At 49.9% G+C, this 25,000-nt stretch overlaps 1 protein-coding gene across 2 annotated transcripts in view; it reads left to right on the top strand.

Annotated features, from left to right (window-relative positions):
- The window catches only part of LOC135257268 (receptor-type tyrosine-protein phosphatase U), a 159,080-nt gene that overhangs the window by 31,164 nt on the left and 102,916 nt on the right, over positions 1-25,000 (top strand). For both annotated transcript variants that reach the window (XM_064339870.1, XM_064339959.1), the window contains exon 2: positions 17,650-17,781. In XM_064339870.1, the coding sequence (XP_064195940.1) occupies positions 17,650-17,781 (132 nt within the window). The remainder of the gene's footprint in view (positions 1-17,649; positions 17,782-25,000) is intronic.

Here is a 25,000-nt window from a genome sequence, read left to right as displayed (position 1 = left end):
AACCAAAATAAAAACAAAATTTTTGCCTGTTTCATAGATTTCAAAAAGGCATTTGATTCAATTTGGCACAATGGTTTGTTCTACACACTTATCCAAAGTGGTGTAGGGGGTAAAGTATATGATATAATCAAATCAATGTACACCAAAAACAAATGCGGAGTCAAAATTGGAAACAAAAGAACAGAATTCTTCTCCCAGGGGCGGGGAGTGAGGCAGGGCTGCAGCTTGAGTCCCACTCTGTTCAACATTTATATCAATGAACTGGCCAAAGCGCTGGAACAATCTGCAGCACCTGGACTCACCCTTGAGGATAAAGAAATCAAATTCCTTCTCTATGCAGATGACCTGGTTCTGCTATCGCCCACAGAACATGGACTGCAGCAGAGCCTGGCTCTAGTAGAGAAACACTGTCAAGCCTGGGCCCTGACAGTGAATATGACTAAAACCAAAATTATGATCTTTCAAAGAAGATCCAGATTTCAGGGAAACAATACAGATTCAAATTAGGAAATAAAACAATTGAACACAGTAACAATTACAGTTATTTAGGTTTAAAAATAAGCTCAACAGGAAGCTTTAACTTGGCGGTAAATGAACTGAAGGAGAAAGCACGCAGGGCATTCTATGCCATAAAGAAAAATACTCAAATTATACTGCCTGTCAAAATTTGGCTTAAAATATTCCAATCAGTGATTCAACCAATTGCATTATATGGCAGCGAAGTGTGGGGTCCGCTCACAGAGCAAGATTTTACAAAATGGGACAAACACCCCATAGAAACCCTGCATACAGAACTCTGTAAAAACATCCTCCATGTCCAGAGGAAAGCACCAAACAATGCATGCAGGGCAGAATTAGGCCAATACCCACTATTAATTAACATCCAAAAAAGGGCAGTTAAATTTTGGATTCACCTCAAAAACAGCGACCCCCACTCTTATCATTACAAGGCCCTGAAATACCAAGAGATGAGCCCAAAGAAGAGTCCCCTCAGCCAGCTAGTCTTGAAGCTTAGTTCATTAACCCCTACTAACACAAAGCAGCCTCAAGACAGCAACATACAAACAATTAGAGTCAACCAAATTATAGCAAAACATAAAGAAAATTACATCACCTATTGGGACACACAAACAAAAACACAAAGCAAATTAGAATGCTATCGGGCCCTAAAAAGAGAGTACACTGTGGCAGATTACCTGACCACAGTGAAAGATTCAAAAACAAGGAAAATATTGACAAGATATAGACTCAGTGAACACAACCTGGCTATCGAGACAGGTAGACACCGGCAGACCTGGCTGCCCAGAGAGGACAGGTTGTGCTCACTTTGCGACACTGAAGAGGTGGAGACAGAGCTTCATTTCCTCACAAAATGTGAGAAATACAGAGAGACAAGGTCACTGTTCTTCCTAAAAATGAAAAAAATCTGCCCACAATTTGAGATGCACTCAGAGACAGAGAAGCTGCCATTCCTTTTGGGAGAAAGAAGGGAATGTGTAGATTTGGCAGCACAATACATTGCCACTTGCCACAAACTGAGGGACAGGGAGTAACATTGACACCAGAAAAGTAACATTATTATAGTTAATTGACACTTTGTATGTGTTATGTTCTAGATGTAGAATTTTATTTCTGTGGATTGTCTGGATTTTATATTTTTTCTGTTTATTGTAGTTAAATTGTTATTGCCTGTCTGTTATATTTGTCATGTGAGTGAATGCTTTGGCAATGTAAGTGTACCCTTACCATGCCAATAAAGCTTATTGAATTGAATTGAATTGAATTGAGAGTGAGGAGAGAGAGAGAAAGAGTGAGGAGAGAGAAAGTGAGGAGAGAGGGAGAGAAAGAGTGAGGAGAGAGAGAGAGAAAGAGTGAGGAGAGAGAGAGAGTGAGGAGAGAGGGAGAGAAAGAGTGAGGAGAGAGAGAGAGAAAGAGTGAGGAGAGAGAAAGAGAAAGAGTGAGGAGAGAGGGAGAGAAAGAGTGAGGAGAGGGGGAGAGAGCTGCAGGAAAGGACGTTTGGTACATGTTGGTGCCTCATATGCATTCAGGTCGTCTCCACACCCAATAAGCAGAGACATTTAAAGAGGAACAGAAGCAGCCCAAATGCCACCGTCCCCTGCTGCTGATTGGGGGCGATCCTTTGATTCACTAACAGCAAAATGCAGCCTGCGCGCACGTGTGTGTGTGTGTGTGTGTGCGCGCATGTGCGTGTTTGCATGTGTGCGAGTGTATGTGTGCGTGAGTGTGTGTTTACACTCAATCTGGTGAGGTTAGTACAGGATCAGTGTATGAGGGAGCGACTCTGAGCAAAGAGTTAATGATTTTTAATTATACCAGACGTCCCCTTTATTGACACCAAATTAAATCAGTTTAATGACTCAAAGATTTTTCTGCTGCCAAACCTTAAATCCTGACAACTTTTTATTCTTTGATGTATTGTCCTGCCTCTCCTGTGTGTCACTGGTGTGAAGTTTATTATGCTGTACACACTCTCACTCTAACCCTTTTTCTCTCTCCCTCTCTCTCCACTTCTCCTCCATCACTCTCTCTTTCTCTCTCTCCTTCCCTCGCTTGTTCTCTCTCTCTCTCTTTCTCTCTCTCTCTGGTCTGAATTGAAGTCTGCACATTGAAGTGAATGTGCTATTGAATTAATGTTGATTAGGCCACTTGGGATTTCCTAATAATTCTCTTACTCACTTTGTTCCAAAATTGTGAAAACCTGCTGTTCTCTGGGGATCTGTGTTTTTCTGCCTCCTGTCTGCCCTCCTCTACTAAAACCCCCCAACCCCCCCTCCCGCCACTGGCTGCTTTCTACCTGCTCAGACACTACTGGTTAAATTCAGCTCAACAGCAAGCTGGGATGTTGAGTAATGTCCACTGTCCACATAAACGAAATAAATGCGTGTTTCAGTCTGTGCGTAAGTGTAGAGAATGGAGCAGCGTTTAGAGAGCGTTGGGAGAAAGGCGGGAATTTAAGGAGGAACAGCGCCTCTCGTGTGAGTCTGGATCGAAGGCATCACCACAGGCGCACCAGCATTCAGAAGATTATCACCAATGGGGAGAACTCACGACCTGTTAACAGGAACAGAAGGAATGGGGCCAGCTCACACGCAGGAGAGAGAAGTGCATTCTGGGGAAGCTGGACCTCCTGTTTACTGAGTAGTCTGAGTGGAGGTGCCTGTGCACTCCTGTAGACCCATACCTGCCTGTGCCGAGCCTTCCACAGAGAGTCCAGCGCTGCGTACAGCCTGGACCGGAACTCCCTGAGGGTCTGTGTGCAGCCAGCAGGACCTGCGGGGCCACTCCCAAAAGTGTCCCGGGACACGCAACCCCCTCCCCCGATTTCAGTCTGAAGTGCCCTGGAACAAACAAACCCCCCCCCCCCCCCCATTTCAGTCTGAAGTGTCCTGGAACACGCTGCAGATGGTGCAGTATTGGGGGGGGGGTTCTGTGGGTGCTGATGTGGCGTGATGGCACTGCGGGGGTCCTGGCTGACAGGTGACTTTGGGAAGTGCCCCCCTGTAAGGGGAACGAGCTCCCCGGCTGACGGTGCACCTGCGTGCGCCCGGTGCCAGCGCTGGCGTCTGGTGCCCGCCCTTGACCCTGCAGCAGGGTTCCAGAGCCATGCCAGCCCCCCCCCCCCCCCACTCTGTCCAGCTTCCTGTTTTTCACTGTGCTCCATCCCCCGCTGGGGCTCCGGGGAGGGGGGGGGGTTAGGGTTAGGGGGGGCTGCTGAATTCTGGAGTTTTTACCCTCTCTCCTCTCAGCGGCTGTTTCCTCTGCTTTTCCGCACTGCTGGGTTATTTATCTGCTGGGTTATGTATGTGCGTGTGTGTGTGTGCGTGCATGTGTATGTGTGTGTCTGTGTGTGTGTGTGTGTGTGTGTGTATGTGCGTGTGTGTGAGTGTACAAGGCATGGGAAGCACTTGTATCATTAATTTTTGAGCCTGTTATATGGTTATTGTAAGATATTAGCCTAGATTTATCAGTGCGTGCAGTGGCATGGAGCAGATTCCATTGGATAAGCTGCATTACTGTATTCACATCTTGAATCGTGGGGTTATCTTGTCAGCGAGCAGCAGTGGCAAGTGAAGAAGTCTTGTTATTTTCTCGTAAATTGGATTTTTTTTCAGCAGTGACTCCAGTGGTGATTGTTGTCTGCTAATTAGCTTTAGGTAATTATCTGCCAGTTGCAAAATGAATTCCCTGTGTGCAGCCTATTTCATCATTTTTTTACACTGGCCCCAAAAAAAGCCTGTTATGGTGTTTTGATTGGGTGTTTTGATGGCCAATGACATGGCTGTAGTTGCCTCACATTATAAGGAAAGTCAGCTGAGGTTGCTGCACCTGTTCCCCTGGTCACTATGGCGTCACCTGGGTGGAACTCACCTGAGTGCTCCACCTGTAGCAGTGTTATGTGATGCACTCTAGTATGATAGGTTCTGAGGCAGGTGTTAGCGTTTGCTAACCAGCATCATGGCTGTGGGATGTGGATACTCCATCTTTAATGTCTCTGGTGTGAGTGACTGTGAATATGAATGCCCCCCCCCCAGTGAAATCATTAGCCAGGTGAGCCCCACCCTCAAGCCAGACTGCTGATGTGATGTCACTATCAAGTGCAACCAGGAAGCAGAGACAGTGTAATTATTGGCCAGGCCTTGCATTCAAATGGAACAGGCCGGTCGACCAATCAGCCGGACGGTCTAGTGAATGTAATAAATCTCGCTTTCGAACGGGGTGATTTCAGCGCAGTGATTCTGGGGCGGAGGCCTGATTGTTGAAGCTTCTCATGTGACGCAGCCGCTAATGGCATGTGGTACCCGATGTGCGTTTGTTTCTAGCGTGAAGCTAAAACGGCTGAACCTCTGAATGTGTGACGCGTAGCTGTGGGACCGGCGTATCTCAGCCGGCTGTGGGTTCGAGAGTGAGCCGGTTGGCTGATTCCTGGCACGCCTGGACGTCCCCTCTGACTGAGAGAGAAAAGGGGGCATGTTTTAGCAGAAAAAGGGCGACGGTGCTAACTGAGGGGTGAGGGAGCACTTTCACCAGAGTTCACTCCAGCGCGGGGGTACAGGCGGGGGCTGACAGGTCCCCATCTCTGGTCTCCCGGGTAACAGACGGGTCTGTATTGCACTCTGCCAGGCTGACGGGTGGGCTGGCATTCGGTGCGGTCTGCGCCTTGGACAGTCGCCTTGTCAGTCGGATCATCATGTTAAAAACCTGACATACCTGCGTTACCTCTGCTGCCGTGTTACCATAGCAGCTGTAGCTCAGTTCAAAGGTCAAAGGTCACCAAGTTTCTGAAAAAAAAAAAAAAAGAAACCTGAGGAAGTTCTTCTTCCCAGAAAGTTTAAAATCTACCTTCTTACCTTCTGACTGTTGTTTATTTTCACTTGGCAGTTCAGATACATTTTTTTGGGGGTAATTTCAGAGCGGTCTGGTGATTATTCAGACGGTGTCGGTTGTCGGTTCGGCGTGGGGTTGCTCACAGATTTCGCTTCCTGCTTGGCAGGGGTGTGGCGCCATCTTGCAGAGTCCTGGCCTTCGGGGCTCTGAGGGTTGGGCAGGTTCCCTTTCGGATCCTTCTGCCCCTGACGGGAAGGTTTTCTGCCCTTCGGTTGCACGTCTGCGTGTTTGTCCACACAGATCCTCCATCTCACAGCCAGGTTCCATCGCGCTGCCTTTTCTATCCGAACATGATTGGCGGTGCTTGACGATGGTCCCAGCGGTGCCTCACAGACACGATCTGATCGGGAAAGTAGCCATTGCTGCAAATTCTGGATTCAGTTTGAATACGCGGCGGTCTGCTGAAAGGTTCTGTTTGATTGGCTCACATGATGTGACAGTGATGGAATGTGCTAGCTTCCGTCGCTGGCTGTTGACAGAGCTAGGCTGCGCCGTGCCTGGTGCGCAGACGGCTGCGCTCTCTGACTGTCGCCGCAGTCAGCTGTGCTGTGAAACGCAGTTGTGACCTTGATGTGATGAAATGGTCGGGTTCCGCCTGTTTCACCTGTTTGCCTGTCCGACTCCCAACGTCCGACCTGCGATGACCTCTGTCCTGACACGGTTCCTGGTTCCATTAAACTATTCTGACCTTGTGAATGGCTCTGAGGAGGACAAGCCTTCAACTTGAATTTGAATTTGACTTTGAAAGGGGGAGGGAGAAAGAATTGCGGAGAGTAAGAGATGGATGGGAGGAAGAGTGCAGAAAGGAGGAGAGGTAAAGAGAGCATTCGAGCGAGGGACAGAGCAGATGGAAGAAAAAGGAGAGGGAAAAAAAAAGAGAGGGAACGTGAGAGAGGGGATGATGGAGAGTAAAGTGTCATGCCTCAGGAGATGCTCGCGGATTTGAGAAACGGCGTGAGCTGGAGAGGAAGAGTGCGACACGCTGCTCCTCTTCAGCAACCCCCCCCCAGGGAGAAGCGGAGGGGCCGCCTCTCATTTGACTAAATTTAAGATGGCTCTGCGGTTGCTTCGAGATGCTGCAGTCATACTTCATCTGACAGAAAGCCAGACACAAAACGCCTGAGAGAGAGAGAGAGAGAGAGAGAGAGGGCTACGGAGATGTAGAGATGGAAGAAGAGAAAAATGAGGAGGCAGAGAAAAGAGAGAGATGAATAGTAGAAGGAGGTGAAGAGGAAAGAGGATCAGGCAGAGTGACGGAAAGGGGGGGGGTGTTGTCTGTGGGTTCTTCTGCAGCACCCCCCCCCCCCGCCCCACCCCCTGTATCAACATGGAACCAGAGAGCTGTTTGGGAAGAGGGAAATGTGTGTGTGTGTGTGTGTGTTTCAGTGTGTATATGTATGTGCGTGTGAGCATACACATCGGTGTGTGTATGTATGTGTGTGTGTGTGTGTGTGTGTGTGTGGGTGGGATCTGGGGAAAATTTGTTCTTTACACATCAAGCATTTCCTTGACTCCTTATTCCATAATTTTCTTTTTTTATTTACCAACACTCAGTTATTAATTAGTTTATTTTGTTTCTGCGTTAATAAGATTTGTGTACTTATCACAATCTGTCTTTTTATCTTTCTTCCCCTTCCCCTCTCTTTATCGTAGCGGTGGGAGGTGGGTGGGGTGCGTCCTGTGAGACAGGCGCGTGATAATTGATGTCTCTCCTTCAGGTAACAGAAAGGAAAAATATACGCTGCAAGCAGTAATTGCGGGGGTTCATGTGGCGGCCATAGTCTTTTGAAAAGTCCGCCTTTTTTTTTGGTAATTATTGAGGCGAGACTCTTGAGATTCTTTCTTGCCTAGTTTGATGATGATTTTCTGATGATTTTCTGATGATGGTCTGAATGGCCCAGGAGTAGTTTACAAAAATATATTTAGCTAAAAAAAAATAATACAATAAAAAAAAAAAAAAAAATCTAAATGGCGAAAAATCCAATTTGGCCCAATTTAAATTGGGAATGTACATTTTGTTGGCCATGAGCCATTAAATCTGGGGAAAAAAGAAAATCAGGAGTTATGGGCCCAAATGTGAACTGTTGTGTTACAGCAGCAGTAATCTGGCCGGTAGGCATCATTGTGATAATTTGAGCAGCGAAGGTACAAATGAACACACAAACTAAGGTTCATATTTCTATGATTGAGTGTAGGAGTTTTTTCTGCCCATTCAGTTTTAGGGACGTATAATCAGAAAAAACAGCTGCAAGCAGCAATTATGCACTTGAGTCACAAATACATATGGAACTGAAAAGAACATGTATTCCTAATGAGACACTTAGTCAGCCAAGCAAATTTCAAATGTCTGCAAGGAAAATATATTTTTTTGGTGAAATTTTCCATTTTTTAAATACGTTGAGTTCCATAGTGCTACCTTGTGGTTTATTTGGCCCAGTTCTTTAGGGCTGTATTCAGGATGGAGTTGGAAATAGACTTGCCAAGTTTCATTACTTTGTGTCTAACTCTCTGAGGTGTATTAGCTTCTTGATAATAGCCTACATAATTAATATGCATGAGAGGGGAATAAACTCCACCCACTCTGCCTCTCTGCTGATCGGTAATCGGCTGGTCTGGCCTTGGGCAAACTCTCTGCAGAACTGCACAATTCCAGACCTGACATCGTTACATTACATTACAGGCATTTCGCAGACACTCTTATCCAGAGCCACTTACACAGCGACTTTTTTACCTAAAATGTACGTTGCATCCATTAATACAGCGGGATATGTACTGATATAATGCAGGTTTAGTACCTTGCTCAAGGGTACAACCTTTCGGTTACGAGACCAGTTCCTGACCCATTGCACTACACTGCCGCCCCAGCGATGCTGCTGTACTACATTCTGACCACTAGGGCTGCAGCAAAGAGCTGCACTGGTGTGGCTTCAGACAGAAAGCCCTCCTCCCTCTCTCCCTCTCTCTCCCTCTCTCTCTCTCTCTCCTCCCCCCCCCCCCCTCCTCTCCTCTCTCCTCCTCCTCTTCCTCCTCTCCCCTCCTCTCCCCTCTCTCTCCTCTCTCCTCTCTCTCTCCTCTTCCTCTCTCTCTCCCTCCTCTCTCTCTCCTCCTCCCTCTCTCCCTCCTCTCTCTCTCCTCGTCCCTCTCTCCCTCCTCCTCGTCCCTCTCTCCCTCCTCCTCTCTCTCTCTCCCATCTCCTGTGTTTCTGATGCAAGTGTGCACACTCTCAGCTCTTCCTGTTTTCTGTCTCTCTCTTTTCCTTTCCCTCTCTTCGTCAGTCCCCTCTCCATTTGTCTCTTTATCCATCCATCTCATTTATCTCACGTACTCCATCTCTTCCCATCTCTCATCTCAATTTCTCTCTACCTCTCTCCTTCTCTCCGTATGTCTCACCATCTCTCATCTTTCGCTCTCCCCTTTCTCCGTCCCTCCCTCTCTCTCATCATCACTCCTTGTGCTAATCCCTCTCTCTGTCCTATTTTACAGAAACTGTGTCACAGTTCTGTTCTCTCCCTGGTGTAAAAATAATGGAAACAGGCGAGGCGTTGTTCAACAGGCAAGCTGTGTAGCCTTCTGCCAGTCTCACCCTATACTCTGTTACCTGATTTATTTTTATCTTCTCAAAACTGGTATTCACCTTCCAGTCAGTGGTGCTGTTACAATAATGTTCCTAAATGTTACTGCTTCTTAAGAGTCATACATACGTGTTATAAATGGTTAATAAAACAGATCATTTTATTTATGAAACATTAATTCTAATCATTCTGATGAGATTACATTTTTTTATGCTCTTAGTTGTTAGAAATGGTTTTATTACATATTACTGTTGACTAGTTTAATGCCTCCCCACTTTATTTTATTTGTACCTCCTTGATACTTTTAACAAGAAAACATCGTTCATTAGTAAGCAATAACATATCCATTACTTTCATTACGACAAACCCTGGAAAAATAAATGGGTGATCACATTTTGTAACCCCCCTTTTCCAATCAGGTTTAAGCACACAGGTGTGGAAAGCAGGTTTTGATTGGCTGAGTGGAGACGGTACTGAAGCCCCATTAGGAGTGGAGATGGTACTGAAGCCCCATTAGGAGTGGAGATGGTACTGAAGCCCCATTAGGAGTGCAGATGGTACTGAAGCCCCATTAGGAGTGGAGACGGTACTGAAGCCCCATTAGGAGTGCAGATGGTACTGAAGCCCATTAGAGGAGGTGGTACTGAAGCCCATTAGGAGTGGAGACGGTACTGAAGCCCCATTAGGAGTGCAGATGGTACTGAAGCCCCATTAGGAGTGGAGACGGTACTGAAGCCCCATTAGGAGTGGAGATGGTACTGAAGCCCCATTAGGAGTGGAGATGGTACTGAAGCCCCATTAGGAGTGGAGATGGTACTGAAGCCCCATTAGGAGTGGAGATGGTACTGAAGCCCCATTAGGAGTGGAGATGGTACTGAAGCCCCATTAGGAGTGGAGATGGTACTGAAGCCCCATTAGGAGTGGAGATGGTACTGAAGCCCCATTAGGAGTGGAGAGGTACTGAAGCCCCATTAGGAGTGGAGAGGTACTGAAGCCCCATTAGGAGTGGAGATGGTACTGAAGCCCCATTAGGAGTGGAGATGGTACTGAAGCCCCATTAGGAGTGGAGACGGTACTGAAGCCCCATTAGGAGTGCAGATGGTACTGAAGCCCCATTAGGAGTGGAGACGGTACTGAAGCCCATTAGAGTGCAGATGTACTGAAGCCCATTAGGAGTGGAGACGGTACTGAAGCCCCATTAGGAGTGCAGATGGTACTGAAGCCCCATTAGGAGTGGAGATGGTACTGAAGCCCCATTAGGAGTGGAGGTGGTACTGAAGCCCTGTGCATTGCAGCCCTAATGAACCTTAACTAGCATTTGCCTGAGTGTCAGAGTGTTGGTTAGCTGAGGTGGCAGTTAGTGGGTGATGTCTGATAAATGCGTGCGTGTGCGTGTGCGTGTGCGTGTGCGTGTGCGCGTGCGTCTGTGCGTGTGTGCGTGTGTGCGTGTGTGTGCGTGTGCGTGTGTGTGTGTGTGTGCGTGTGTATGCATGTATGTTCAGCCATTACTATGCTGTTTTATCCTGTTCATCCTCTGTTCTTTTTTCGGATTGTATTGCCGTCCGGGTGTAATATATACCATTACACAGTGGGAAAGGGACATATGTAAATGTGGCGGATTAGTGGAGTCTTCCCGGACAGTCCTGTCTGACACGTATGACGGTCCCGCAGTGCATTGCAAATGGCCAATTACACAGCCGGTGTGAGGGAATCACAAAGAGGTTTCAGAGCGAAGGAGATAGGGAGGGACAGAGAAACGTAGGGAGAGAATGGGATGGAGAGAGAGGGGGGAACGGAGGGAGGGAGGGGGAGAGGGAGTGGGAGGGGAGAGAGTTAAAATTAGTTCAGATTTTCACAGTTTTTTTTCCCTCTTTCTATTTAAAACTACTTGCATATAATGCTTTGGCAACATTTCCAGTATGTATTTCATCCGAATATTGGATTTAATTCAGTAAACGAGAGAGAGAAAGAGATAGATGACATGACCATGAGTGACATCAATAAAGCACACTGAACTGAAATTGAGAGAGAGAGAGAGAGAGAGAGAGAGGGGATCTAATTTGTGACGTTGCGTATGGAGAAGTTGTATGCCGAAGCAGGAGTACCTAACACAGGTAGCACAGGTACCCTGGGTGCCCGTGTAAGTAGGGCACGGGTGCCTAACACAGGTAGCACAGGTACCCTGGGTGCCCGTGTAAGTAGGGCACGGGTGCCTAACACAGGTAGCACAGGTACCCTGGGTGCCCGTGTAAGTAGGGCACGGGTGCCTAACACAGGTAGCACAGGTACCCTGGGTGCCCGTGTAAGTAGGGCACGGGTGCCTAACACAGGTAGCACAGGTACCCTGGGTGCCCGTGTAAGTAGGGCACGGGTGCCTAACACAGGTAGCACAGGTACCCTGGGTGCCCGTGTAAGTAGGGCACGGGTGCCTAACACAGGTAGCACAGGTACCCTGGGTGCCCGTGTAAGTAGGGCACGGGTGCCTAACACAGGTAGCACAGGTACCCTGGGTGCCCGTGTAAGTAGGGCACGGGTGCCTAACACAGGTAGCACAGGTACCCTGGGTGCCTGTGTAAGTAGGGCACGGGTGCCTAACACAGGTAGCACAGGTACCCTGGGTGCCCGTGTAAGTAGGGCACCCTTTAAACCCGCTGCCAGGGCGCTGCTCACCTGCGGCTGTGTTACACAGATTGCCTGAGCTGCTGCCTCTCGGTTCCTCTCCAGTTCACCCGGCGAGACTCTGACGATTCGCCGTCTGTTTCCTCTTCTCCGTCGCTTTTTAAACACCTCCAGAGAGCTGTCAGCCCCGCCTCCGCCGCTCTACCTGCGCTAGGTGATGCAGAGTGAGAGTCTGCTGAGAGTCTGCTCCCACACACCTCCCGCTTTCATTAAACTCAACGCACAGCCTGTTTCAGGGAACCATATTAATCATGACATTCAACTCGGCTTGGGTGAAAATAGCCAGGCTGTTCTTTTCTGTTCTGTTTCACCTCCAACGGCTTATCTTTCAAAGTGCCCTTTATTTGTCTGCTAGTTTTGTGGATATAGATGCCCTCCCCGTGATAGTGGCTGTGGAGATCGTGAGGTACCGTAGCGAGGGCATTTCAGACGAGTGTGAACGATATGAAGCTTTAAGGAGTAAATAAAAGCAGGCTAACGCGATGCTCTGAGCAGGCCTGTCCCGCGCTCTGTGGCTCGTTACAGAATATCAGAGGAACGGCGGCCCTCTGAGGTTTTTAAGCGGCTCTGATGCGGTCCCGCCGCTCTGATAGGGCGCTTTGTCTCTCACAGGAGGGCTGCGGCAGAGTGCCTTCGTCTTCGGCCTTTGGGACGCTGAGTTTGTTGGTTATGCACAGAGACTTTTAGGCGATCTGAGTGGTAGCAAGCACACACCCATTCTGTTCACACTGACCATACTCCTGTCTCATCAATACTCCTATAACCACCACAATGAAGGCCATATCCCATCCAGAGAGAAGGTCATATCCCAACCAGAGAGAAGGCCATATCCCAACCAGAGAGAAGGTCATATCCCAACCAGAGAGATGGTCATATCCCATCCAGAGAGAAGGTCATATCCCAACCAGAGAGATGGTCATATCCCAACCAGAGAGAAGGCCATATCCCAACCAGAGAGAAGGTCATATCCCAACCAGAGAGAAGGTCATATCCCAACCAGAGAGATGGTCATATCCCAACCAGAGAGATGGCCATATCCCAACCAGAGAGAAGGTCATATCCCAACCAGAGAGATGGTCATATCCCAACCAGAGAGATGGCCATATCCCAACCAGAGAGAATCAGAATCAGAATCAGAATCAGAATCAGAATCAGGTTTTATTGCCAAGTAGGTTTACACATACGAGGAATTTGTTTTGGTCAGGTGGTGCATAACAGTGAACATAAAATAAGATAAATAAAATGAAATAAACATAGTGCAATAAAAACATAACAGACATAAAATAACATAAACATAGTGCAAACGGTAAAACAGTAAACAATAAACAATAGTGCAAGGGGATAAAGTGTTATAAGTACAGGTGCTGTCTGTTTGGTGTCCGTGGGGGTCAGGATAACAGTACAGTATCAGAGGGGGTCCCGGGCCTTGTTGATGAGGCCAGCTGCAGTCGGGAAAAAACTGTTCTTGTGTCGTGAGGTTTTGGTCCTGATGGACCGCAGCCTCCTGCCGGAGGGGAGTGTTTGAAAGAGTTTGTGTCCAGGGTGGGAGGGGTCGGCCACAATCTTTCCTGCCCGCCTCAGGGCCCTGGAGGTGTGCAGGTCCTGGAGGGATGGCAGATTGCAGCCAATCACCCTCTCAGCAGCGCAAATGATACGCTGCAGTCTGCCCTTGTCCTTGGCAGTGGCAGCAGCGTACCAGATGGTGATGGAGGAGGTGAGGATGGACTCAATGATGGCAGTGTAGAAGTGCACCATCATTGTCATTGGCAGGTTGAACTTCTTCAGCTGCCGCAGGAAGTACATCCTCTGCTGAGCCTTCTTGGTGAGGGAGGTGATGTTCAGCTCCCACTTGAGGTCCTGGGTGATGATGGTGCCCAGGAAGCAGAAGGACTCCACAGTGTCGACTGGGAGTCATGCAGGGTGATGGGGGCGGGTGGGGCTGCGTTCCTTCTGAAGTCCACTACCATCTCTACTGTCTTTAGGGCGTTGAGCTCCAGGTTGTTATGGCTGCACCAGGACACCAGATGTTCAATCTCTCTCCTGTAGGCAGACTCATCCCCACCAGAGATGAGTCCAATGAGAGTGGTGTCGTCTGCAAACTTCAGGAGCTTGACTGACTGATGACTGGAGGTGCAGCTATTGGTATACAGGGAGAAGAGTAGAGGAGAAAGGACGCAGCCTTGAGGGGAGCCGGTGCTGAAGGTCATATACCAACCAGAGAGAAGGTCATATCCCAACCAGAGAGATGGTCATATCCCAACCAGAGAGATGGCTATATCCCAACCAGAGAGAAGGTCATATACCAACCAGAGAGAAGGTCATATCCCAACCAGAGAGAAGGCCATATCCCAACCAGAGAGAAGGCCATATTCCAACCAGAGAGAAGGCCATATTCCAACCAGAGAGAAGGTCATATCCCAACCAGAGAGATGGTTATATCCCATTCAGAGAGAAGGTCATATCCCAACCAAATGGTAAATGGTAAATGGACTGCATTTATATAGCGCTTTTATCCAAAGCGCTTTACAATTGATGCCTCTCATTCGCCAGAGCAGTTAGAGGTTAGGGGTTAGGGGTCTTGCTCAAGGACACTTCGACATGCCCAGGGCGGGGTTTGAACCGGCAACCCTCCGACTGCCAGACAATCGGTCTAACCTCCTGAGCTATATCGCCCCAGAGAGAAGGTCATATCACAACCACAATAATGGTCATATTGCAACCTCATCAATCATCACCCAACAAGACAGAATGTCATATAGCAACCATGCTTATGGTTAGATCGAAATCACAGCAGTGGTCATATTCTTATAAGACAGGAAGACAATGCTCATGTAACATGCACAACAGTGCTGTGGGGCAGTTCACAGAAGTCTGCCTCTTATCAGACCCCAGAATAAAACAGACTGATTACTGCACTGACGAGGTCAGCAGGTGTGACAGAGAGACAAGGCTCAGCTGCAAGACATCCGGTTGGATCAGCGTTATGTAACACTTATATTGTCCATAATACAGTGTGATCATGTTTTGCATTGATGGAAAGCTGATGTCATGGGGAACAAGTTGGTTCCTGAACTGCAAAGGTTAACCCAGTGTGATGTGCTTACAGAGATGGCACTAGCTGAATTCACTGTTGTACTTTTTTGTCATGATTGCGTCTTTATTTGATGACTTTTGGATTGTTCCTTGTGTGTAAGGAGAGAAGTGCAATGGATCGGGGAGACTTGTCAACATGGTGTCCTGTGCATCACATGCGCGTGCATGTTGTAGCAGGTCTCCTGTGCATCACATGCGCGTGCATGTTGTAGCAGGTCTCCTGTGCATGACATGCGCGTGCATGTTGTAGCAGGTCTCCTGTGCATCACATGTGCGTGCATGTTGTAGCAGGATACGCAACTGTATTTATGCGGGCTGCAGAAGCCAGAGACACGTCCGCGTCTGCCAAGCTAGACAGCGATCCGTATGGAGCCACACTTCTGGCGGACAGCAGTGTGCTCCTCCTGTGCGTACCTGTTAGCACAGAGGAAAGGTTAAAACACGATTTTGGAGTCAGATAATCAAGAGAATGATAACGAATCCCGTTCCAGTTGGTAGGAGTGCACACATTCCTTCACCGCTCAGTAAATACCTGCAGACACTGCAGCTCACAGGTCCTGGAGTTGACTGGTGCTGATCTGCATAGTCAGATGGACAGAGTTTGGCTGGTGGAGTAACACGGTGGTGGGATGGGGCGGTGGGGGTGGGGGCGTGGGGGGGGGGGGGATGGGGATGTGATGTTATAAATAAACACTCAGGTAAACAGACTAGTGGTTTTATTAAAAAATTTGCTAGCAAGACAGGACTTTGATACAAGGAAAAAGAGAGAAAATTGAGTCAAAACATTGGATGAAAAAAATGAGCAGTAGAAGGAACACACACACACACACACACACACACAAAAGCGCGATGTATCCAGTAGGCTTCTAAACCCTGGCAGTGGCTCAAAGCAGATTGGAAATGGGGGATCTGCGGTGCGAGGTTGCCAGATTATAATGTAATTGGCCAGTGGAGAGGGGACTCCAGACCGCCGTGGCGGTGGCCGCCTGTTTGCACAGGCCCTGCTCGTCTGGCCCGGGCTCCCACACTGTGAGTTAAAGGGCGCGTTGAGTCGTGTCACCCTGTGCACAGCCATGTTCAGAGCGTCCCTCAACATCCCTCTCCCTTTCCCAACACTGTCAGAGGGTCCCTCAACATCCCTCTCCCTTTCCCAACACTGTCAGAGCGTCCCTTAACATCCCTCTCCCTTTCCCAACACTGTCAGAGCATCCCTCAACATCCCTCTCCCTTTCCCAACACTGTCAGAGGGTCCCTCAACATCCCTCTCCCTTTCCCAACACTGTCAGAGCATCCCTCAACATCCCTCTCCCTTTCCCAACACTGTCAGAGCGTCCCTCAACATCCCTCTCCCTTTCCCAACACTGTCAGAGCGTCCCTCAACATCCCTCTCCCTTTCCCAACACTGCAGCTGGCGGCACTGTGGAGGGAACAGAGTGCATTGTGGGAGTTTCACAGTGAAGCCCCCAGTACACCTCTCTATGCTAGTCGGACTAGCTCCGCATACAGGGCAGTTATCCCCTGACCCCTGACCCCTGCAACGGTAGGAAACCTGGCGTAGGAACAGTGTTACCAAAATGCTGGGTGCTCTCACCCTCCTCCCCTGTCCTGCTGTGTTTTAAAAAATAATTTCTCATGGAGTTATAATTCACCCAGCCCGTCTAACAGGCGCTCTTGCACCTTTTCCTTCCCACAGCTTGGCATGCCTCACAACGGTAGGCGAGCTCCACGCTAAACCCATCAGGCCACCTCATTAATGAATTGAATCTCCCGTGAGATGGTGCTGTAGAGAGCTGAAAGAGGCTTTTGTGTGGTCAGGAGCTGAGAGGCGCTAGGTGTTATTAGCGCCAGGGTCCTCTCTGTTTTCCTGCAGACGGCTGGAGAGCTGGTTCCAGTTCAACAGGCACTGATAAACTCGCCCTTTATTTGTTATTTATTTATTTATTTATTTGCTGTTTTTGTTTGTTTCCTAGGTGACTGCTGTAATGGGAACTGTTTAGGCACTCCCCCCCGCTTGGCTGTCAGGGCGGGGGGAGGGGGGGGCTGAACGGGGCAGTAATGAGGTGCTCATGGGCAGCGCGGTCACCTTGACGATCCGCTAATGGCCTCTCTGTAGTTAGCGGAGTGGTCCGTGCCGCGGCGGCGGGCGCCGGTTGGCATCCGACGGCAGCGCGACCCGCTGCCCGCTGCTGCTGTGGGCTGGCGCGGGACGGCAGCAGATGGGCTTTAGATGGCATTGCATTACAGCCCCCCCGAGCCCCACCCCCCCCGCCCCCCCCCGAGCCCTCGCGGCCTCAGCCATTAAACATCATTTAGAGAAATTTGCTTCTGGCTTGTGGGGTTGGGCCGGTTCTGATGTATTAGGATAATAAACCTGGCCTCACTCCACAGGGTGTGGGGGCGGGGGGCGGGGGGCGGGGGGGCGTGTGTGGTTTCATCCTTTCAGAAAGTTTTCTTTCGTGTTCTGAAACGGTCTGAGTGTTTTTGGAGCTGAGAGTGTTTCGCTGGTTCAGAATGTTCTGGAGAATGTGCTGGCCAGGGTCCTCCCATCTGTTGGCTAAAGGTAATTTGTGTGAGTATATGTGATTCTGGGAAGGTTATTTGTGTGAGTATATGTGATTCTGGGAAGGTTATTTGAGAGAGTGTACATTGTTACATGTTTATTTCTGCATGTGTGTCTTTGTGTTTATGTGTAAGGATGGGTTTGTATGCATGTGCGTGTGTGTGAATGTGTATGTGAGTATACTGAGTGTACACACACACTCACACACACAGGGCTAGCTTTGGGCTGGAATAACGGTATGTGCCGTGAGAATGTGTGTTCTTTGTGGCTTTGATGGCACCGTCCCTGGTGCTGAGCGGTGTGTGGCGCTGTCTGATTGGCTGCCCCCTCTCTCTCCAGCTGCAGGCTGCACGTTTGACGAGGACGCGGACGCCAGCACGTGTGAGTACCGCCAGGGCGAGGAGGACGACTTCGACTGGCAGCTGATCCACACCTACAGCTCCCCGCACGCCACCCCCGACCTGCTGCGTGGTGAGTCCGGCATACAGGCCTTTCGCTTCCCACAATGCACCACACGCAGCCGCCATGTTGGAGCTTATGATATATACCCAAGGACCTCTGTCTCTGGGTTATGTTCATGCCACTTGCTGTCAGGTTTTTATCACAGACCCGAATCTCCGCCCAATCAGTCAGGGGCCCAACTTCAGCCGTTTTAAATCTGCGTAGACCTTGCTTAAAACAAAAAGTATTTCCTGATTGATAAGGAAAAATCGCATCTCAGGGGGAGACGTGTTGAACCGAGTCTGAAACTGAGGAGGTAGATGGAGGAAGATGGAGGTATGGATCCCAGTGTGGGGTGTTCTGATCCAGGGGCTGTCTCCTGGTTACCAGGGCTACCAGTGTTCCAGTAACTGCACTGGTTCCCCCCCGCGGTGCCTGCTGCCATTGTGGCTCTGGTGTTCTCCTAATGACTCTCGCCACTTGAGCGGGTGCTACAATAGTTGCACTTGTTCCCCCCTGTGGCACCTGCTGCCATTGTGGCTCTAACTTTTCATAATGACTCCTGCCAGTTCAGCAAGTGCCACAGTAGTCACACTGGTTCTCCCTGCGGCACCTGCTGCCATTGTGGCTCTAACTTTTCATAATGACTCGTGCCAGTTCAGCAGGTGCCACAGCAGTCACACTAGTTCTCCCTGCGGCACCTGCTGCCATTGCGGCTCTGACTTTTCCTAAGGACCCCTGCTGTTTCAGAGAGCTTGTTCACGTCCTGAAGACTTGAGCCGAACGGCGACATGCTGTATGCAGAACGGGGAGCGACGGGGGGGGGGCATTATCCTGACGTTACCTTTACATCTTGTTTAAAACCGTCTGTGGCACACGAGTGCAGGCAGACAGCCTCCTGCTGGCTCTGGGGAGGCGATGAGTCATCGGGGATGAGCGACAGTGAGCAGGTGTACCTGCAGACTTACCGCCAGCGTAACTCAGCCACCGTTATCAGCCGCCACCTCCGCCATCTCAGCCACGTCTCCCCCGGAGGATAACGACTGCTGCCCCCCCCCCCCCGCAGGACTGGGGGATGTCTTTAAGTGTCCGCTGGATTGGTGGAAAAGTGAAGAAGTTTCAGCTGCATCTACACTACAGCTGAGTGTATTGCATATGCCGTTAGCAACCTGGTGAACGTGGGCTTACATGGTAGCTATGCTTGTTAAACAGGTAAAATATGCTAAAATAATATGTTAGCGACCTGCGCACAAGGGTTGAATGGCAATGCTAACCTCTCAGTAGCTCTTGTGCTCGTGGTGTTTCTGGCGGTGTTAAATACACCTGGGTTTGAAGCCCTTTGTGGTCATACGTACAGTAGCGCAGTTCTGTAGTAAAACAAACGCTGGTTGTGAGGAGATGTTCAGACGATGAGGATTGTGAAGGATATGCTGGGATGATTATTTCAAACAGTTCCTCCAGCTCTGGCATCTGGACCATAACAATGGACCATTAGGTGACATTCAGAAGTTCCTCCTGAGTATGCGATCAAACTGAAGAGCTTTCTTTTATAACGCAAGATCATTATGGAGTTTTCAAGTGTTTGAATGTGAAAACTCATTCCAACACAATGATCAGAATCACACGCCCCCCTTGCGCCCCCCCCCCCTTTCTGTCCATCACTCTGAGTGATTAATCCTGAGTTCAGACTCAAGTGTTGGGCCGGGGGGAGAGAGTCTGCCCTGACCAACAGCATCAGGGGTTTGATTCTTACATTTCAGCTCTGTTTTGAGTGTAAGAATGAAAAAGAAATTAGAAAGATGTAGAAAATCAACAATCACAAATAAACAGTGAGGTCAGCTGATGATATTGGAAAAATGTATTTAATTGATCTTTTTGATTCAGAATATTATCAGGATGTCTTTACTTGATCCTGTTGTGTTTATTTCATAGGGACAGCATGCAGAATGTAACATTAAGTTCAGAAAACGGTCTCTTTCTGCATTGCCCTAGAGTTTGCTATGAGCTCATTGACATTCAAAGCCACATTAAGAGTAGCAGTGGGAAACGCAGATCAATATTACACACAAATTCATGAAGCGTTACATTAAAAAAAAAAAACAATATCAAACAACAACAAAAACATCCACAGCGATCAGCTGAAGCTGAATAAGCTGGAACTCTGGAGGGGGTGGGGGTGGAGAGGAGGTGTGCTCATTTGAGTCTGTGCCATCCTGATCATTGCCATTCCAGTCACTGCTCGGGGTCTAGATCTGGCTTAAACTCTGCCTTAATTAATACTGCCCCCCGCCCCTCCCCCCGCTCCACCCCGCCCCCCCCACGGCACTTCATTAAAACTGCCCGCCACCTTTCCCGACATTTACCTGCAGTCCCTGAGGAAATAAAGATAATGTTAAAGGGGAGCTATGGAACAGTATTAGAGGTCAATGGGATGGCTGCTGGTCCTTCCAGTGGATTCTGGGAGGTGTAGTTTTGTTTACTCTGTGCTGGAGGTACTGTGCTGTGCGTAGTCATTTAAAGGTGACACTACATTTCCAAAAGTATGTGGACATCCCTTCTAATGAGTGGTTTTGGCTCTTCGAGCCACACCCATTGCTAACAGGTGCATAACATCAAGCATACAGCCATGCGATCGCCGCTGACAAACATTGGCAGTAGAATTGCGTGCATTAATAGATGTTTCTGGAACATACTGGAGCAGTAATGGGAAAACCCTGCATTGTTCTCCTGGGAACACACTGAACGCACAGCGCATGTAGATGTGTGTGTGTCCTGGGAACACACTGAGCGTGCAGCGCATGTCGATGTGTGTGTGTGTCCTGGGAACACTGAGCGCGCAGCGCATGTAGATGTGTGTGTGTGTCCTGAGAACACTGAGCGTGCAGCGCATGTAGATGTGTGTGTGTGTGTCCTGAGAACACTGAGCGCGCAGTGCATGTAGATGTGTGTGTGTGTCCTGGGAACACTGAGCGCACAGCGCATGTCGATGTGTGTGTGTGTCCTGGGGACACACTGAGCGCGCAGTGCATGTCGATGTGTGTGTGTGTCCTGGGAACACTGAGCGCACAGCGCATGTAGATGTGTGTGTGTCCTGGGAACACTGAGCGCACAGCGCATGTAGATGTGTGTGTGTGTGTCCTGGGAACATTACATTACATTACATTACAGGCATTTAGCAGACGCTCTTATCCAGAGCGACGTACAACAAGTGCATAGGTTTCAAGATGTAGAGGCGCAAAAGAAACACTAGAGTGAAGTAAGGATCGTAGTGCCAGAAGTGACCACATCGATCAGGACTCCAACCCTGTAGAGTAAGCTTGTTCAGCAGCAAGAATCCTACCAAGTACAAAGTACAAACTAGCACTGGAATCACACCTAATCATACAAAAACAATCCTACCAGATACACTAACATAATCAAATTATCCTAGCTAGGTACAATGAGCTGAACTATAGGCTAGGGAGGGGTGGGGAGAGGTGCAGCCTGAAGAGATGAGTCTTCAGTCTGCGTTTGAAAGTGGTGAGATTCTCTGCTGTTCTGACCATCACGGGGAGGTCATTCCACCAGCGAGGGGCCAGGACAGACAGCAGACGGGAGCGGGAAGTGCAGACGCGAAGAGGGGGAGGTGCCAAGCGTCCAGAGGTGGCAGAACGGAGAGGTCTGGCTGGTGTGTAGGGTCTGATGATCCTCTGAATGTACCCTGGTGCTGACCCCTTAGCTGCCTGGTATGCAAGCACCAAGGACTTAACACACTGAACGCACAGTGCATGTAGATGTGTGTGTGGCGTGTTCTCGTTCCGTGTACCCTCGCCACCTCGGGAGGGTGTCTCATTTCGGTGCTTCGCTGTCACGCGCTGCTGCTAGACTGCACCCGGCCCCCGGCGTCTGATTGGCTGAGCTGGCAGCCTGGCTGGCGGGCGAGAGATAAGAGTGTACAGTCAGCCCAGATTCACCTGTCCCGGCAGGACACCCCGATCTGGGGCAGAGACGGGGACCAGCGCTGAGAACGACCCCTTTCGCCTGCTTCAGGGGGAAATTGAGCTTTGGGGGGGGGGGGGGGGGGCGTGGGGGTGATACGGCTTAATAGGATTTCCCTTGCCTGTTGCTCTTTCCCTTGCCTGTTGCTCTTACCTGTTCCTCCTTTGATGTGAACGGAATCCCGCGACGACCCCCAGAATCCTCGGGTTGTGAAATTGCGGCTGAAAGGCAGTTTCAGAAAGAGAGAAACAGGAAAGAAAAGAGTAAAGGAGAAAAAGGTAATGGCCTGGAGAAAAACAGCGCTGCCCGATGTCCTGCGTTTACCAGCGGATCGGGACGGGCGCTGCCGGGCTCGGAGCAGCCAGGCCGCGGCCATTTAAACATCGAGCGTTCCCCGGGACCGAGCCCCAGCCCCGTCCAATCACAGCCCAGCTGCACTGCATAACCCCGCCCATCCAATCACAGCCCAGCTGCACTGCATAACCCCGCCCATCCAATCAGAGCCCAGCTGCACTGCATAACCCCGCCCATCCAGTCAGAGCCCAGCTGCACTGCATAACCCCGCCCATCCAATCAGAGCCCAGCTGCACTGCATAACCCCGCCCATCCAGTCAGAGCCCAGCTACACTGCATAACCCTGTCCATCCAATCAGAGCCCAGCTACACTGCATTACTCCGCCCATCCAATCAGAGCCCAGCTACACTGCATAACCCTGTCCATCCAATCAGAATGAAGCTACACTGCATAACTCCGCCCATCCAATCAGAGCCCAGCTACACTGCATAACCCTGTCCATCCAATCAGAGCCAAGCTACACTGCATAACTCCACCCATCCAATCAGAGCCCAGTGTGAAAAGCTTGCATGTCAGATCTATGAGATCATTTATGCAAATGAGTTATGTACATTCTTTGCTGTTGCACATTCTTTGCTGTTGCATTCTGGGATAATTGCTCAGTTTTTCTGAATTAGTGCAACAGCAAAATATCCAAGGGAAGATGATGCTTCTGCACCAAGGCTGTGCTGTCCCCCGTCCAGTGTGTATGCGTGTGTGTGTGTGTGTGCGTGTGAGAAGGGTGTTGTGTGCTAGTGTGGATTTGTGTGTGCGTGTGCATGCGTGTGCGTGTGTGTGTGCGCGTGCGTGCGTGTGTATGGGTGTGTGGGTGTGTGGATGTCTGTGTGTACACAAGTGTGCTGTTTTAGATATGACAGAGATTTGCCCAGCAAAAGAAGTATTCATATTGTTTATTATTGAACCAATTTATTATTTAATAAGCTGATAAGTGAGTAATATATCAGACAATTAGAGCTGTATTAAAGAAACAAAAATATGGGGGGACTAAGGTGAGTCCTTCAGCCCCTGCTGATGATCAGGCCAACCCCCCCCCCCCCCACCCCCACCCCCCCCCCCCCCCCCCTGCTGTTAGGAAACAGATCCTTTAAGCACACTCCCCTGCAGGCTGAGATTCTGGTCCCAAACCAGGACTGTCATGTCCTGTAGCACCCCCCCATGCCCCTCCCCCATGCCCCTCCCCCATGCCTCTCCCCCAATACGCACTCCACCTCAGGCTGCAGGTGGGAGACTCAGTTAGGTTCCCCAGCTCTGCTCTGTTCCAGCTCCAGCAGCCTGTCTCTGCCTGGTGTGGCTGTCACTGCCTGCTGCTTCACCCTCCTCTTCCTCTTCAGAAGAGCACGCTCGGGGTTATGGTGGGAGGGGGGGGTAGGATGGGGTGGGGGGGTAGGATGATGACCACTTGACTAATCCTCTGGAGTAGCGTAGCCTAGCGCTCCGGACAGCCTGTTCTTATCGCAGTCAGCCAGCCCTCCTGATGGCTGATGGGAACTCTTTTAGTGCCCCTGTGTTTGGGGAGTGGGGGGCAGGGGGGTTTTTGGGGGGGGGGGGGGAGGTTCACGCTCCGGTCACTGCGGATACCCTACCTGCTGTTTATCGAGAAATGAGAGAGAAAAAAGGACAGAAGCAGTGAGGTGGATGAGAGGGAGAGAGGGGGGCACGTGAGATCGGCCGTAGTTTTACAGAATGCAAGATTCGGCGTTAAACACCCTGCAGATACACAGAGCGAGCCGTTATTCACACACGTGTCCAGTCTGCCTACGTAACTTATTCCTCATCATCCCAAAAGAGAGGGCGAAGAAGTGAGAGAGGGAGAATTACAGAGAGAGAATGACGGTGAGAGACAGCGAGAGGGAGAAAGAGAGAATGACAGTGAGAAAGAGAGGGGGAGAAAGAGGGAGAATGACGGTGAGAAAGAGTTTGACTGAAAGGAGAATGATAGTGATAAAAAGAGAGAGAGGACAATGAGAGAGAGAATAACGATGAAAGAGAGAGAGATGGGGGAATGTAGGTTTGACTCTCACACTCCTGTAGTTTAGCACACAGAGGGGGCTCTGAGTGCCCCCCGTGAGGAGGCCCTTTTTTTGGGGGGGGAGGGGGGGGGGACAACGGCGCCTTTGGCGGTGAGGAGCCCGTGCTTCACTCGCTCGCTGTGGCACAACACCGCCATTCAGGAAGTGCTTGGCAGAGCCGCCATCGAAGACATCTGCCCCAACAGGAAGGAGGAGGAGAAGAAGAGTCCTTATTGTAGCAGCACTGGGGGGTGGGTTGGGGACGGGGGGGGGGCACACTGTCATACTGCACTGCAGAGAGTCGAGGGGGGGGGAGGGGCAGCTGAATTCTGCTTTAAAACTGGCTACCGTGCTACTTTGAATATTGATTAGTTATTTGGACGATATCATCTCTGATATGGGCGAGATCAGACACCAGCAGGCGGGGTGCTTTTAGCACGCTACGCTAGCAGACTGGTCTCTGCTGCTACACTAAGACTCCATTTTAAAAAATGTTAAATGGACACAGCTACTGTACCTGAGCCCGGAGCATCTGGTGTCATGGCCGCTTCTGCGTTCCTGAGCAGGTGAACAGGAGCTTCTCTAGCTCAACGCTTTCAGAAGGGCAGCGAGGTGACACCCGCCTGCACAGGTGATTCACCCGCCCTCTCCTCTACGGAGGGGTGTGTCTGCGAAAGAGACAGAGAGGGTGAAAGAGAGAGAGCAAATATCACGGAATGAAGGAAGAGAGAGAGAGAGAGAGAGAGAGCAGAGCAGAAGATCAGGAGGAACAGCAGGCGATTGAATTTGGGGTCTGAAGAAAGGCGTGTTTGATTTGAGCCTGGTGCTGGAGAAGCAGGAATGAGAATGAAGGGATGTGGTGGCGGGGGAGGGAGGGGGTGGACGAGGGGGAGGGGGGGGGGGTGAA

This window comes from Anguilla rostrata, chromosome 1 (genome assembly GCF_018555375.3).
Source record: "Anguilla rostrata isolate EN2019 chromosome 1, ASM1855537v3, whole genome shotgun sequence".
NCBI classification, from domain to species: domain Eukaryota; kingdom Metazoa; phylum Chordata; class Actinopteri; order Anguilliformes; family Anguillidae; genus Anguilla; species Anguilla rostrata.
This window is presented reverse-complemented; position numbering and strand designations above follow the sequence as displayed.